The following is a 15190-nucleotide window of genomic DNA, read 5'->3' on the forward strand; positions in this document are numbered from 1 at the left end:
TAGCCACTGAAAGTATGCGCATCCAGATTGCACATGACGATAAGAAGAAGAAAATTAAAAAATTCAACCCAGGAAAAATAAAAACCAAGTCATTTGATACCAAAACCAAGCCACACTAGTTCTCTCGGCAAAAAAACAACCCAGGAAAATATAATCCAACATTGTTGTACTTACCTTACCTTTGTAGCAACCCAGAAATCGCCTCCCGGGATTCAAATCAGTCCATGAAGTTCTCTCAACCACTCCTACGCCACATGAACATATCCGACCCTTAGCCCCTGAAAATTGGATCTTCGAGGTCATTTTTTCACGACTGCGTGACTGTCGTCGACCCAAGTTGCTGCTACCGCTGAAGAACGATGAGTTTTCATCTTCCATGTTCCTCCTGATTTTATGGTTTCGAAGTACAAGAAAATCGCGAGAAATTGGGGATTTAGGGTTTTCTAATTTCGGAACTTCTCTCACTTTCGAATGCTTTGGTGTATTTATTCTTTGCTTTTATTTCTTTTATTTCATTTAATAAACTTAATAAAAAGAGATATTGCTTTTATTTCTTTGTAAAAGAGATATCAGTTACACACGATTCAGCCACGTGTTTTGACATCCATTTTTAACGTCTGAGGTTGCAACAGAGGTTCATTTATTTGAGTTTGGGAATTATTCCCACAACTTTTAAACGTTGGGAACTTAAGTATTACAAAACGAAAACTTTGGGTCTTTATGCCACCATTTTCTCTTTTCTAAAGTCACTCCAACACTACTCTCTCTCTCTTTCTCGTATTGTCATTTGTCACCGTATGAAGTAAGTGTTTAATTGTCAAAACTTTTATTGTTTGGCCTAGTTTAATAATAGCAATAATAGTTTGATCGTGAATAGTTGAGCATTTTCATGTGATGAGACACTTTATGCTAGTGGTTAAAATTGACAGTTTTTATAATTAAAGAAATAAATAATTGAATGAGAGGAAGTAAGGAAACCATTGGAAGATTGAATTAAATTATGGAGGAGGTAAGATCAAATTTGAAACGTACTTGAAGGTGTACCAAAAGAGTACAAACAAAATAGACTTAATGAATACAATGGAGTATCATGATTCATGAACATAAGTTATGGGAGAAAATAAAATTTTAAAAAACTCTTAAAAGAAATATATAGTAGGGTATTTGTTGAGAGAAACGGATTATGTCACTTATTATTGGTGGGCTGATGATCATATCACATAAAGTCTAATATTCAATATTAAAATGGATATAGTAGTTCTCCATTTATAATGTTTATATAACTCTAAGGGTGCACTTTTTCATTAACTGTGAACCATCAGCAAAAGTTAATAATCCAAACATCAAAGTGTATCATATATTTAGATTTAGTACGATATCTTTGTCTAATTGAATATAAATGGAAAAACACTCACACAGACATACTAAATATATAGATCATTTATTGTGTTCTAGAGGGTGATCCATATATATATATATATATATATATATATATATATATATATATATATATATATATATATATATAGGTCTAATAAATCTCTCAAGTCTTGATGAGTCGACACAACCATGTGAAGAGGAACAAACTCGGGATTTTTCGAACTACAATGGTTTTAGAGAGTTGAAGAATTCTGGGCCCTTTTGATGGGAGTGTTGGCAAGCAAGTATGGTGACAGTCCCATGTGTTCTTTTACTATTCTTTTCACAGTAAAATAATAATGTTGCTCTATAAGTGAAAGAAAAGAAGAAAAAAAACACTGGCCAGTGACAAAAAGACAAAAAAAAAAGGAGGAAAAAAAATAATAATCCTACTGATTAGGGACTTTGAGATGGGACAATATCGAGTTTGAAAAAAAAACCCTATTTTGGTCGTTTGAGGTATGAACTCATATGTGGGCTGTTTCTAGGGTTTTATGGGTTATATATCCTTTTTATTCTACTTTGGACCCAGTGAACGGTGTTTATGATCAGTCATTCATTTGTCTTGGCAAGGTTAGGCATATTTGAGTTGGTACAATTTCAATGGTGTTTATAAGGAAATATGTAGAAGCTACAAAGTAGTAGTCACTAGGGCTTCAACATATGTTTGTGTGCGTAGTAATTTCTCTTAGGTCATAATCAATGTTTTTTTTTTGTTGGGTACAATAATAATACAAAAATAAATAATTGATTGGCCTTGGCGGTATATGCTTTAAGACTACCTTCCAATCTTTGTGGGATGTTCATTTAATTTTTATAAAGGAGTTATGTGAAGCACATGGTGTTTTTTCATTTATCTTTTGCAAGTCTTCTTCTCTTCTTCCGAATCAATCCCAATTTGTGATACACATTGTGGAAACAACATGGATCGTTTCCATTGAAGTGTGCGTTTCCTTATTTCCTTTAGAGGGAAAATCGCCTTTTAAGGAAATTGGTGTCTTACCAGAATATTTTAGTGGCTGATATATGAGCTTGGTTTCAACTAATTTCGACCACCAAACACTGATATTTGGGCCAAGACTCAAATATTCTATCCAATTTTTATACTTTTTTTCAAAAAAAAAATAGTTGCCTATAGCTCATCAATTTAATATCATACGGGGTCAAAGACATTGCACATGATATTCAAAATTGTCGCAAGAATTACTTACTTGGCGGAAAACTCACTATGCCGAGCACGAATGCTAAACAAAATGAAAGTTTTAGACATTGTTTATAAAATAGACTAATTTATTTCAAAGAGAAAATAAGTGAGAGTTGCTGCTTGATAGGTGAGAATTTTAATATATAAGCGTGACTAAGAGTGGTCATTTTATTTTGTTTATGGTCGGGGTTAATCAGACTCACAATTTTAAATTAATTTAAAGGAATTTGTCAAGTACGTATGATTTCGGGTGATTTCTTTCTTCCCGTGACCACATATTTTCATATTTTATATTACAAGTCTTGATTGCGTAACAACTATTATAATGTTCTCATTATGTTGATCAACAGATTTTACTCTTACTTTTTTTTTTTTTTAACTTTTATAGATTTTACTCTTACTTTATGAGCTAGATGTTTCTCAATATTTTTGGTCATCAGGTTTGTCCTGATCGGACCTTCCGACACTAGTCTAGTCAATCTAAAAAAGAAGAAAATAAAACTAATTTTGTCACTCCAAAATAACAATGAAGATGAATAATATTGTAGCCATTATACCCCAGTATGAGGAAATTTAACGAACTTCCGTCGGTCATGGTAATTAAAGCTATTGTTTCGATTTCTCTAATGTAAAGTTTTTGCTAGAGATTTTATATACTATAGTTACGGTTAGATTTAGCTCTTGTATGATATTTAAATTAGACAACGCATGGACAAATTATGATCACTCGTTGATAAACGAGATTCTTAGTTTGCCTAACTCATCAAAATATGGAACAAACATCCGCATTAATGTTGTCACTTAGAGAGCAATAAGATAATGCTTTGTTTTGTAACTTATAAATAGAAATTATAAGATAACACTCATGCACACATTACTTGGCAGAAACCCTAAATATAATACCTCTGTTTGCTTTACAACTCAACAATATTTTCTATATTTCAAATAGTTTAAAATAAATTATATGAATTTATTATTAATTTCTATTTTATCTAATTACTTGAATCGAGGAAAATCCCTAACACTTAATAGTAATATTATATACATACACACATATGATACATATACATATATATATATATATATATATATATATATATATATATATATATATATATATATAATAGATTCATCTGTGTTCACCATCTTTTATTTGATTTATTTTTCAAATTTAAATTAGAATTCAATTTTTTTTAACAAATATGTATCCAGATACTCTTTTAACACCTAAGTCCTAAGATTTCATTTAGAAATTGCTCTTTTTAAATTAGAATTCGAATTCATTAGTAATCAAAGCAAATGGGGAACTGGTCATAATCGCTAGTCAAACTAGCCAAATTTTTTTTCTGTTACTCCATTTTAAGCCCTTTCTCAATTATACTTCGAATTCATTTGGCCTACGTCTTCGAAATATTTAGCAGTACGTGCATATCCTTGTGGCTCAATTACAATGGTATGTCAGCATAATTATCTAAATAATCTAACGTGGTATACCAGAGATTTGAACCTGATCCCCAATTTTTTTTTAGCGATAGACATTTATATTTTATTTCAATTTTGTTTACAAATTAATGTCATATTTTAATCTAGAATTATATGTACGTGAAGCAATATGAGAAAAACATGAAATGCCATTATAAAAAGTAGGGACATTTAATGCAATCTTTACATAAATAATAATATAATCAATTTCTTATTACAAAAATGATCTTAAGAGAGCCTCTTTGATCCATGCCGAGTGTGAACTCACAGTCACGGATAATTATGGTTTTGTCTCTGCTTACCGATATTGGCTTGACGAACTACCTTTACTAGAAAAAAAAATAACATAAAAGAGAGATGACGATAGGATTATTCAAAACACGATATTGTATTCATTTATTTATTTCTAATTGTTTTTAGGGAAAGTTATGAATTAAACTAACCTACGGTAGTCAAATTGTTTGGATGGACCGTGGAAGTACTCACTACTTAAATCTAGAATTTAGGGGTAGGAGTGTAATCGGATTGACTTAATCGATTTTTTATGAGATATTAACTCGAACTGATACAATAAATTTTTTAGTTTTAAAATCCAAGTTAACTCGATTGACTGGTAAAATCAAACCTAACCAAACTAAAAATAATTGGGTTGGTTTTAGTAAAATAATTTTATAACTCGACACATGACTTTCTAACTCGAATAAAATAATTATTTAACTCGACACATGACTTTATAACTCGAATAAAATAATTTTTGTATATTACATAGTCTTATCTTAAAAAGTTGTCCTATTAAAATAAAATTACACATACTTAATAATTAAATCATCATGTATTCGTAATTAATAAAGTACATTGAGTATTGTTTAATTTAATTGTAATATTTTTAAAAAGGATATGTTTTTTTTAATAATAGTTCATATAAAAAAATTTGCAATCTTAAAAAAATTAAGGGATTTAACATCATCAGGTTAGTTTGGTTCTAGCCAATCGACTATAAAAATCAAACCAAATGACATTAGCGGTTTGGGTTGGTTAAAACATAAATTTCTTCGAATTTTAATGAGACGATCTATAAAAGAGTGCGATTTGGTTTGAATGATCGAGTTGTTTGGGTTGACGGGTCTTATGAACACCCTAAACCTACAATATTAACCTTATTTAGTTTTGGAAGACAACTTGCATACTCGCGGGTCACACGTGTGACTACACGGTTAACACCTTCCTAATCTTGCTGGGCAACCCTTTCTATGCAAGACACACCACAATAAAACTTGTTTCTTTTTATGTTTCACTTTACATGTTTAGTACTTATTTTTCAAAGACTATCTCTCTAATAAATTAAATTAGTTTTTATAATTTACTCATAATATATATTATAAAGTTTAAAATTAATGTGTAAATTTTGTTTAGTGGACTAACGTTCAAGAGTACATGTGTTAGATATGGCATGGACTCGAAGGACCTTAAAAAATTACACGAACTAAAACACTTAGAACGTTAAAAGTGTAAAGTAGTTAATTTTTAAAAGTTGTAAACAAAATAGCCAATTATAATAATGTTGTAATTAATTTGAAAATTATATTTCAATCTATCCTCTTATTTTCGCAATTTATATGAACGAATATATACTTTTATAAACTGTTACCGACATATATTAACTTTCGAATATGCTTTTCTTCAATTTATTCGGGATTCTAAAATATTTTGGAAGTCAATTTTTTTTTTTTTTTTTTTGGTTTATTTGCTTTTAACATTTTAATCGGTAGTTGATATGGATAATTATGTCAAATTTATCCGTGTATTTTAATTATTAACCATTTTGTAATATACGGAACGTTGTTACCTTGCAAGACCTAAATTTTAGTTTGACCAATTAACTAGAGTACCCTGAATAAAAATACACGATACTAGCTTTTGGATATTAAGCTGAAAGCATTAATATAATTTTGTGCCATCCTTCAAAATCTAAGGTATAAAGTAGTAGTGGTATAATAATATTAAATAAGTTGTAAGAAAAACAAATTAAACAAAAACACTTTATTAGCAATTTATTTCTAAATAAGTTATATTTTCGGTAGCCTGATAGTTACATGCTGTCCTGGGCATGAGAATCGAAAGTTATTGAAGGTTTCGGTTCCGATGCATTAATTTAGCCTAGTAGAAGTATCACTTCCATAACTAATAGTATTGGAAAAAACTATTCCAGTAACATTTTGAAAGTGAAAACACGTTATTGAAAGCACGGAATTTCAATAAACCTAATAGAAATACCACTTCCGTTAACATTCGAAAGACAAAAAATTATCTTATGAAATTGTCACTTTTGTTTAGAAGGTATTTTAACGGAAGTGGTATTTACACAATCTTTCAATACGCAGTGTAAGTTATAGCGTTACTGAAGTGTTCATAAAAAACTTAAAAGTTTGGACCAAAAAAATAAATAAACATAGCATATTTTCTCTTGTCCACGTAAGAAGATCACTGAGTGGTTTTAACTGTGCAGGTTTTTATTCCAAAACCATGATTTCTAATCTATTGATAAGATCTCTCTCTCTCTCTCTCTCTCTCTCTCCATGTGGGCTGCAACAGAGACCTGTTGGTACAAATAATTTATTAGTTTACTTGGTCAACCTCAAGCTGATGATAATAATTGATAAAATAAAAATAGCATGTTAAGAAAAAGGGAATATTGAATAACTATGTGTATTAGCAATATTCTGGGTCATGGAATTAGGCTATTCCACAACTGAGAGAGAAAATGAGTTATCGGATTTATAATTTTTTTTATTATTATTTTAAAGGAAAGCAAATGTGGCGGCCTGGCGGGTTGTGTGGAGTTGGGTTCTAAATTGTCCTATTCCGGGAGGATTGTGGGACCCACCCACCAATCTGATCATTTGTATCATTGTATGTTTTATTATTATGGGCAACTTGCCAAATCTGAAAACATTGAATCACAACTCATTCTAAATTTCACCTCACATGTATATCTATTTTTGATCGCCCATGGTTAAATTTGTATATGTAAAAATATAAAAACGAAATGAAGCCCAGGTTATAAATTATTGATAATAATGCAGTTGTTGCGTATGTACTTCAAGACAAGAAATTTCACTGCATGTCAAGGACGTTGGAAAAGACGACGAAAATGAAAGCAGAGTATATCATGAAAAAATCAAAATCAAATATATGAACTGGAAAAAAAAAAAGCCCATCGAGTTTATGACTGTACTTCATGTTTTCGTAGTGATTTTTCATTTCAAGTCAACGGCAATGGACTTCTGAGTTTTGAAATAAAACAAAAAATTAAATTGCGAGATTTGTTTTGGTTATTATCATTTTTTTCCCTTTTCATTTCATTGAATTCGCAAATTACAAAAAAAAAAAAAAAAAAAAAAAAAAAAAAAAAAAAGCTGTATCGTAATTCAAAAACAGCCTCGTCATCCTCAGCTTACAAAAAACGCCCAGACATTAATACAATTAAAATGAACAAATAAAAAAGAAAAAAAGAAACTTGGGCTTGGGGGTATATTTGTGTGTGTCGGAGAGGGCTATCTCTGTAAATTTTTCTTTCTTTCTACCTGTTCTGTGTAATGTACAGTATTCATCACCGTAATATGTTACTGATTTTACACCTCACTTAAACCTAAATATAATAAAATTAGTCAAAACTTTTTTTATTTTTTAGAACTGAGAAATGCAACGTCTATGGCAAGCGAAGGTTCTCTTATGATGTTGCCTAGTCTCTTGCTTCCAGACCTTTCCAATATCCTCAGCGATTTTAACGGCGTCAGAGGAAGTACCAGAAAGCCCTCTCTTCGAAAACCCAACGGCGTAAAGCCCATCGTTCCCTTTCCACGCCTGTGGGAAAACGGCTTTGGGATACCCATTCTTAGCAAAGAACTCTCCCTCCTGGAGCCACGTCGGCACGTTGCTGCGATACCCTGTGGCCAGGATCACCGAGTCGATCTCCACTTCCCTCCCGTTAACAAGCTCCACGTGGCGCTTCCAGAACCGTTTGATCCCGGGAACCACGGCGATGTGGCCCGACTTGATCTTCGCCAGTGTCCCCACGTCGAGGACAGGTGTCTTTCCCTCCTTGTTTTTCAGCTCCAGAGGCCCAGCCTGGGAAGGCCTCTTGAGGCCGTACTTCTCCACGTCGCCGATCACCAGCCACGTCAGCAGGAGCATGATCTTGTCCACCAGCCACAGAGGCAGCCACGCCATCAGAAAGCACGCGATCTGGAACGTCGATTTCCCGAAGACCTCTCTCGGAAGCACATGGACCTAAAATGAATTGAAAAATGAAATTTCGTTAAGCAAAACCGAATTAAATTAGAAATGTTGGAGTTTTATTAGGGCTTGTCTGGTTTTAAGTGCGTACCGAGCTTCGAACGACCATGGAAGGAGAGGCATTGTGGTTGCAGAGGTCGAGGGAAAGCTCCATCCCGGAGTTTCCACATCCGACGACGAGGACGTTTTTCCCGGCGTACTTCTCGCCGGATTTGTACTCGGAGGCGTGAAGAACCTCGCCGGAAAACTCAGAGAGTCCGTCGAGATCGGGGACGACGCACTCGGCGTTCTCTCCGGTGGCGACGACTAACCAGCGACAGACGTACTCGGTCTCGGCGGTGGTTTTCACGCGCCAGAATCCGCTGGTTCTGTCGAATCGCGCGGAGACGACAGACTCGCCGAACTGTGGCTTGACGTCGAATTTCTGCGCGTAGGACTCGAGGTACTGGATGAACTCCCTCCGGGAGGGGTATTCCGGGAAGTCTTCCGGGAATGGAAGGTTCGGAAGCTCGCAGAATTGCTTCGGAAGGTGAAGCTTGAGACGATCGTAGGTTCGGTTCTGCCACAGCGAAGCTATGCAATCAGCTCTTTCAACGACCACGAATGGGACGCCTTGCTCTCTAAGGCACGCCGCCGTGGCAAGCCCGGAGGGTCCGGCGCCGACGATCATCGGGCCGTTGATCACTACGCACCGACGGTTGAAGAAATCCTCGCCGTCCATCAGTCGGAATAGGTTATCCATAATGATTTTCTTATATATATATATATATGATGTGTGAGTTTTGAGTTTGGTGTGTTGTTTTTTTTTTTTTTGGGAGAGGAGAGTTTTGAGTCTTTGTTGAGTTGTATTGCGTTGTGTTGGAATGAACAGGAAGGGTTGGGGGTGAAGGGCCTTATATAGCAAGTGCGGAGACTTGAAATGTTTTGTAATGCATGTGATATCGAGTGGGTATTTAATGGGCGTTTTATTTTACTTATAAAAATCATTATTTGCTAAGCTAATTTTTTTATCCTCTCTCTTTGTGGTCACTACTACTACTATTATTATTACTCTCTCTCTTTCTCTCTCTCTCACAAACATATTTGATTAAATCGTTTTCTCTTCTTCCCCTTTATCTACTCTACCCCTTGATCTCCAATGTTATATTTTATTAGATCTTTATTGCTATGTAGTATAAAATAGTGTGGGCAGGCGGGAGTTTATAATTTTTAATGTATGTATGTGTGTATATATGGGGTGGTTATTATTTCTTGGGAACAATTTTTCATGCAAGTGAAAGATTGTGTGAAAAGCAAGTGAGAGTGTTTTCCATTACTTAAGGAATGTTTAGACTTTAGACACGGACTTGTCATTAGGAAGTACTGACTTGGCCGCTATACTGTCCGCTAAGAACGGGCATAACCTCTCTCTCTCACTTGGGAAGTACTTACGACTTACCTCAACACTAAAAAAAAATGGCATATGTGGATCATAATTAGTTCAATACGAAAAAGAAAAAAGAAAAGTAGAAAAATTTGTGTCAATGGCAAGTATCCTTTCATGGGATTAAAAGGGAGAGTTAGAAGGATCCATGAGAGCGACATGCCATCCTCATCAGATTCTATTGGGCCCACAAAAATATTGAAAGCCCATTGAAGTTTATTCATTTTTTATTATTATTATTATTTTTTTTTTTTTGGGTTAAGGAAAAATCTTCGAGTTTGATAACTAGGTGGCAGTGAAGGATTGCTGAGTAGGATGTGAGACCAAATGTGCCCACGTGGAGATGGATGAGGTAAATTTTCAATGGACCCCTCGAGTCACGATCTTGGGCCCTCAAAAGCCTCAAAGCCTTGGGATTGCCACTTTGTAAGGCTGTTTTCGGCCCACTAAGCCCATCCCGCCAACCTCCTTTCACGCCTCTCTCTTGGTCCCACACTAAATTGCACCAAAATAATACTCTCTCTCTCTCTCTCTCTCTCTCTCATTAACACTCTACCAATTGCTTTCTACCTTCCAACAATGGCTATTTCAATATTTTTATTAAATGAAATAAAAAAAAAATATCCCTCGTGGTTTTCCGTTCTAATCCGTCGTCCTATAGTTAGACTTAAATATTGCATACGAGAACTAAAGCTAATACGGAAGACGTGTATATGACCATATGGACGCATTTAGTTCACAACTTGTTGTCAATAATAATGAGGGAGAGCTTTGGTCAAATTAATTAAAAGAAAGACAATATAAACATTTCTTTAACAAAGGCCAACACGGCAATATGCATAATATATACATATATAATCATGTGTAGAAAGGTTTTTATTATTTGATGGTGATAGCTAGCTGGGAATATTTGTTGAACTGCTGCTTTAATAAGTTTAGTCATTTCATATCATATCATGTACTTTACAATGGGAAGGTCTCTTCCAGTTTGAATTCGCCGTGTAACGTTTCTAGAAAATTTAATAATGGATACTAAAACTGTTTTATTTTTTCTCTTTATTTTATAAACCTACTTTTATAGGTAGAAAGGTGATCACTACTATAAAAAGTAAACACTATCTTAATAAACAAAAGTATATCAGTCACTATAGTACATACACATAGTAATTAAACAAATGTGCTTTCTTCGAAGCCATTGGTGGAACTAATGCATGCCAAAGAGAATGAACCAGAATTAAGTAGCTGAATATTCTATAATATGTATTGTGCTGTATACTAATACATTTGTATATTAATCCAAGAAAACCCTAAAGGTTCGCCCGCACATTACGTGGAAGTCGCAGAATCGATATTCCATGCACCTTTTTTCTGCTCAGTCATTGAATATCCCCTGACGTTGGACACGTGTCGATTTTTCAGGTTCAAAGGGATTTGTGTGGGTTTTGAGATTCAACTAATTTATTATACTTCTTAGAGAAAATGGCGACATAAATACGTGATGTTTGCGGGTTGTTGCACTTATATACCTATTGTCTAAAAATCGCGGGATAAATACTTAATGTTGACTTTTTGTATCTCCGTCACTAACAAGCCGTTAACTTTGGATATCAATGCCACATGTCAAAATCTGGTAATTTTGATAATTAAAAAATAAATAACTAATCTATATTATTATTTTAATATATTAAAAAAAAATCTATTCTCTCTCTACACACACAAACTGATTAATTTTTTACTCAAACAAAATACATTACTAAATATTTTAGAATTAATCTAATTTTCTTTAAAATACATTATTTTCAAAAAATTTCTATTGGTCCATGAGCAGTGACGGATCCAGAGATTTGAGTAACGGCTTGGTAGTGACGGAGATACAAAAAGTCAACATTAAGTATTTATCCCGCGATTTTTAGACAATAGGTATATAAGTGCAACAACCCGCAAACATCAGGTATTTATGCCGGTATTTTCTCTACTTCTTACACAAGTAAATATGGATTTCTAATTTATTAGGGTTTTGCTCTTTGGTGTGACGTGGCTATAGCATACAGGCCTTGTCAAAGTACACACATGACGAGTTATATGACACACATTGATCTTCCTTTTGTGAAATAATAGTTAGATATTACAAATTAAAGTACTATACATAGCTATATCTAGGATTTTTATTTTCACAAGTAGATGGGAAGAAAAATCATTCGTTTTGCGTGGGCCCACCAACCCACTTGGAGATTTCAAGTTATATATTTTGAAATATATATTAAATAAATAAATATATATTCATGGGGACGAGAGAGGGAAGCATGTGCATTGAAACCTTGAATTCCATGGAGTCTCTGCTTTTCATGAAAAGGATATTGGGAGCTATGAGCTTGGCGTTTCTTAGGTTTATTTTTTGCATGTCAATTATTAATATAAATTTAGCTTTTTCTTCGGAGAATGAGTAGAGAAGTAAGAATATATATCACTCCAACTTTACTTCTACTCCTTCGCAGCTATAGCCCATCTCCCCAAAACTAAATAATGAAAAAACAACAAAAAATAAGCCTCCAAATGCAACATAACAAATGGATATAAGAGAGAGAAAGAGAGAATGATATAATGGAGCTGCTCTTTCTTTGAATGTATATATTAATAAAAATGCACAGTGTTATATATAATACCCGATGTGCATGATTTGATTTGATAGAGATATGTGTTTTTTAGTTATCCTTGGCTTCCAATACCAGCCTTGCAAAGCTCCAATGCCAGCTTAGGAAACCCTTCTTGAGAGCTTTACACTTTTAAGGATATAGGTTGTAATTTTTTTTTTCTTTCAAATGCATATTCTTTTACTTTATGTGCAATATTTATACGTATTTTATGTATATATTAGTTTGTGGGAAGATCATAGGGCTTTCGATCGATATATATATATATATATATATATATATATATATATATATATATATATATAGCTTTGTGTATATGGGTCGGCGATACTATAGTACATCCAAAGCCCTTGTATTAGAATATCTAAAGCTAACTACTAATCAAATGATAATAGGATTTAATATGCATATGAATGTAAACGAGAACTTTTGATTGTGCGTAATGAGTTTTCAGTCACGCGTAAAAGAATCAAATTAGTTCGAGAAAGGCAATATCTACACACACTCACTGGCCTGGCCTTCGTAGAAGTTAGCTAGTCATAGTCATAGATATTGCTGTATATAAATTTATTTATTTAAGCATGTACTCACAAATATCAGCTTTCACAGCTTAGAACTATAGGGAAATGTGAATGGCGGTGCCTTTTCAGATTTAATATAATATTATACATTAATACTTATATATACACATTTATATGCGCTTCAAAATCCATGATGTGCGTTTAAGGAGAGCAGTTTGATGATCAGGGTCTCAGTGGAGGTCATAATGCCAATTTGGAATTTAGTATTGTGTGTATTGGCGTTGTATTTATATAAACTTTATTAAATAATTATAAAATATATAAAGTTAAATAGTGAATATTTGCAGATACAAGTGAGAAACCCACCAAGTCACAGCATGTATAGATTTTTGAAACAATAATTTGAAAACTGTAATTTATTATTGGTCCATGTAATATCTGATTTTTAAATTAATGCATATTTTTATATAATTATTTAGTAAGTTGATGAATAAATATCCTGACCAAGTTCAAAATAATTTTTAGTACTATTTAGTCAAAGAACTTATGTTTTCTTTAATTATTCAGTATATAATCTCTCTATAGATTTTCAAGAGCACATGATAAATCTTTTTGTAAAATATTTAGTTTAATTAGTGTACATTAACACTTGGCGTACTATTAATTTACCGAAAATTTTATGGAAATTATCATATTGCAATATTTCACATAGTAGTATAACAAGTTATAAAGTGCCAACCTATGATGAAGAATTCCTAGCTTCTCTTTCTCTCTCTCTCCCACACACACACTAAATTGATCAATTTTATATAACATGAGCTAATGAATTTAATATGATCATGGGTATCGCATACACAATTGGCCTTTTGCTTTGTTCGATGTTATCCATTTAGTATGACTTGTCATCTTTTGTTCATAATTATTCATATCATATCTAATAATACACCCTATTGAGAATCTTATTATTACGTAGAAGGAAGAAAAATAACGTAGTAGCTAATGTTTTATATAGCATAGTAAGTGCTCAAGTTTTAAAAGTAGACGCTTATTAAGTAACAAGTGAATAATTGTTCGTTGTCCTCATGAACAAAGTCGTAACAAAATGACCACATTGAATTGAAGGTATATGCCCTTAGAAATAGCCAACTCGATGACTAAATTAGATCAGTAAAAACGGTTGTTTTTTGAAATTTTGAACTTTTAAACATGAAAAAAAGGGGATTACAAAAGATCTAAATATGCGATCAAATAATGGCATATCTTTCTATCTATACTAAAAAAGGGTGTAATCGAGTTGTACTGTTGGTCGTTTTTCAGTTATTATCAACATGAATCGATGCAATTAATTGTATTTATCTTTAAACATAAACTGACCCGTTTCAAAAGGTAAATCTAAACTTAACCAAATATAAAATAATCGGGTTGATTAGGGTGATTTCTATATATTTCTTCGGATTTTTTTTTTTCGATATATAAATTACTTAAAATTATATATATAAATATATATTATAATATCTAATGCACTTTATTTTAAATAAAATCAAAGTATCACGTGTATTGATAAAATCTACGTATTTAGAAGAATAACCCATACTCTTAATAACTATATCTTCATATATTTCTAAGGAGTGTAATGTCATTCAATTTAATTAGGCCACGATAATTGTATAAAATAAACGATAATTTTTTTTGAGTAATATATAATCTTATTGAAAAATTAGTCGATCTAAGCCACATCAAACGTTGCAATTATAATCTAGCTAACGTTTCGTTTAATTTTTGAATCTAGCCAAATTTGATGACGTGTCTTATTTATGTAAGATGATATTTACTATATTAGCCTTGGTTTGGTTTCAAAAATACTAGCCCACGTTTTGAAACTTGGTTTTGTAGCCGAATTTGTTATATTTGGTTTATATTTCGAATTTTAAAAAAAATTATATACTTGGCAAAGTTTTATTGAGCGTTTTTTTCTTTATTGAACATTATAGCCGTGTAAGCAAATACAGTGTAAATGTTCGTAAATTTTTGTTAATCTCCGTTGTTAATTATGGTAAATTTACATATGTGCAAGTAGAGCCGATTTATTTCATTTCCTTTAATACGCATTTAATACGGTAAATTTGTTTTCCAAATTTATTTTCTAATTTTGAACGGGATTTTATCATAATTACGTGTATTCATTATCTTTTTT

At 32.6% G+C, this 15190-nt stretch overlaps 1 protein-coding gene across 1 annotated transcript; it reads right to left on the minus strand.

Moving 5' to 3' along the window:
- Window positions 1-7503: 7503 nt before the first annotated feature.
- Window positions 7504-9235, minus strand: LOC149388192 (putative indole-3-pyruvate monooxygenase YUCCA5). The gene is made up of 2 exons (XM_089623011.1): window positions 8493-9235; window positions 7504-8395 (listed from the first exon to the last, which is right to left on the minus strand). The coding sequence occupies exons 1-2, from the start codon at window positions 9141-9143 to the stop codon at window positions 7793-7795; spliced, it is 1254 nt and encodes a 417-aa protein (XP_089479137.1). The 5' UTR covers window positions 9144-9235; the 3' UTR covers window positions 7504-7792.
- Between the last annotated feature and the right edge of the window lie 5955 nt (window positions 9236-15190).

Source organism: Urtica dioica, chromosome 8, assembly GCF_054948205.1.
Source record: "Urtica dioica subsp. dioica isolate 48M chromosome 8, U.dioica_male_clone48M_v1_H2, whole genome shotgun sequence".
In the NCBI taxonomy this organism is placed as follows: domain Eukaryota; kingdom Viridiplantae; phylum Streptophyta; class Magnoliopsida; order Rosales; family Urticaceae; genus Urtica; species Urtica dioica.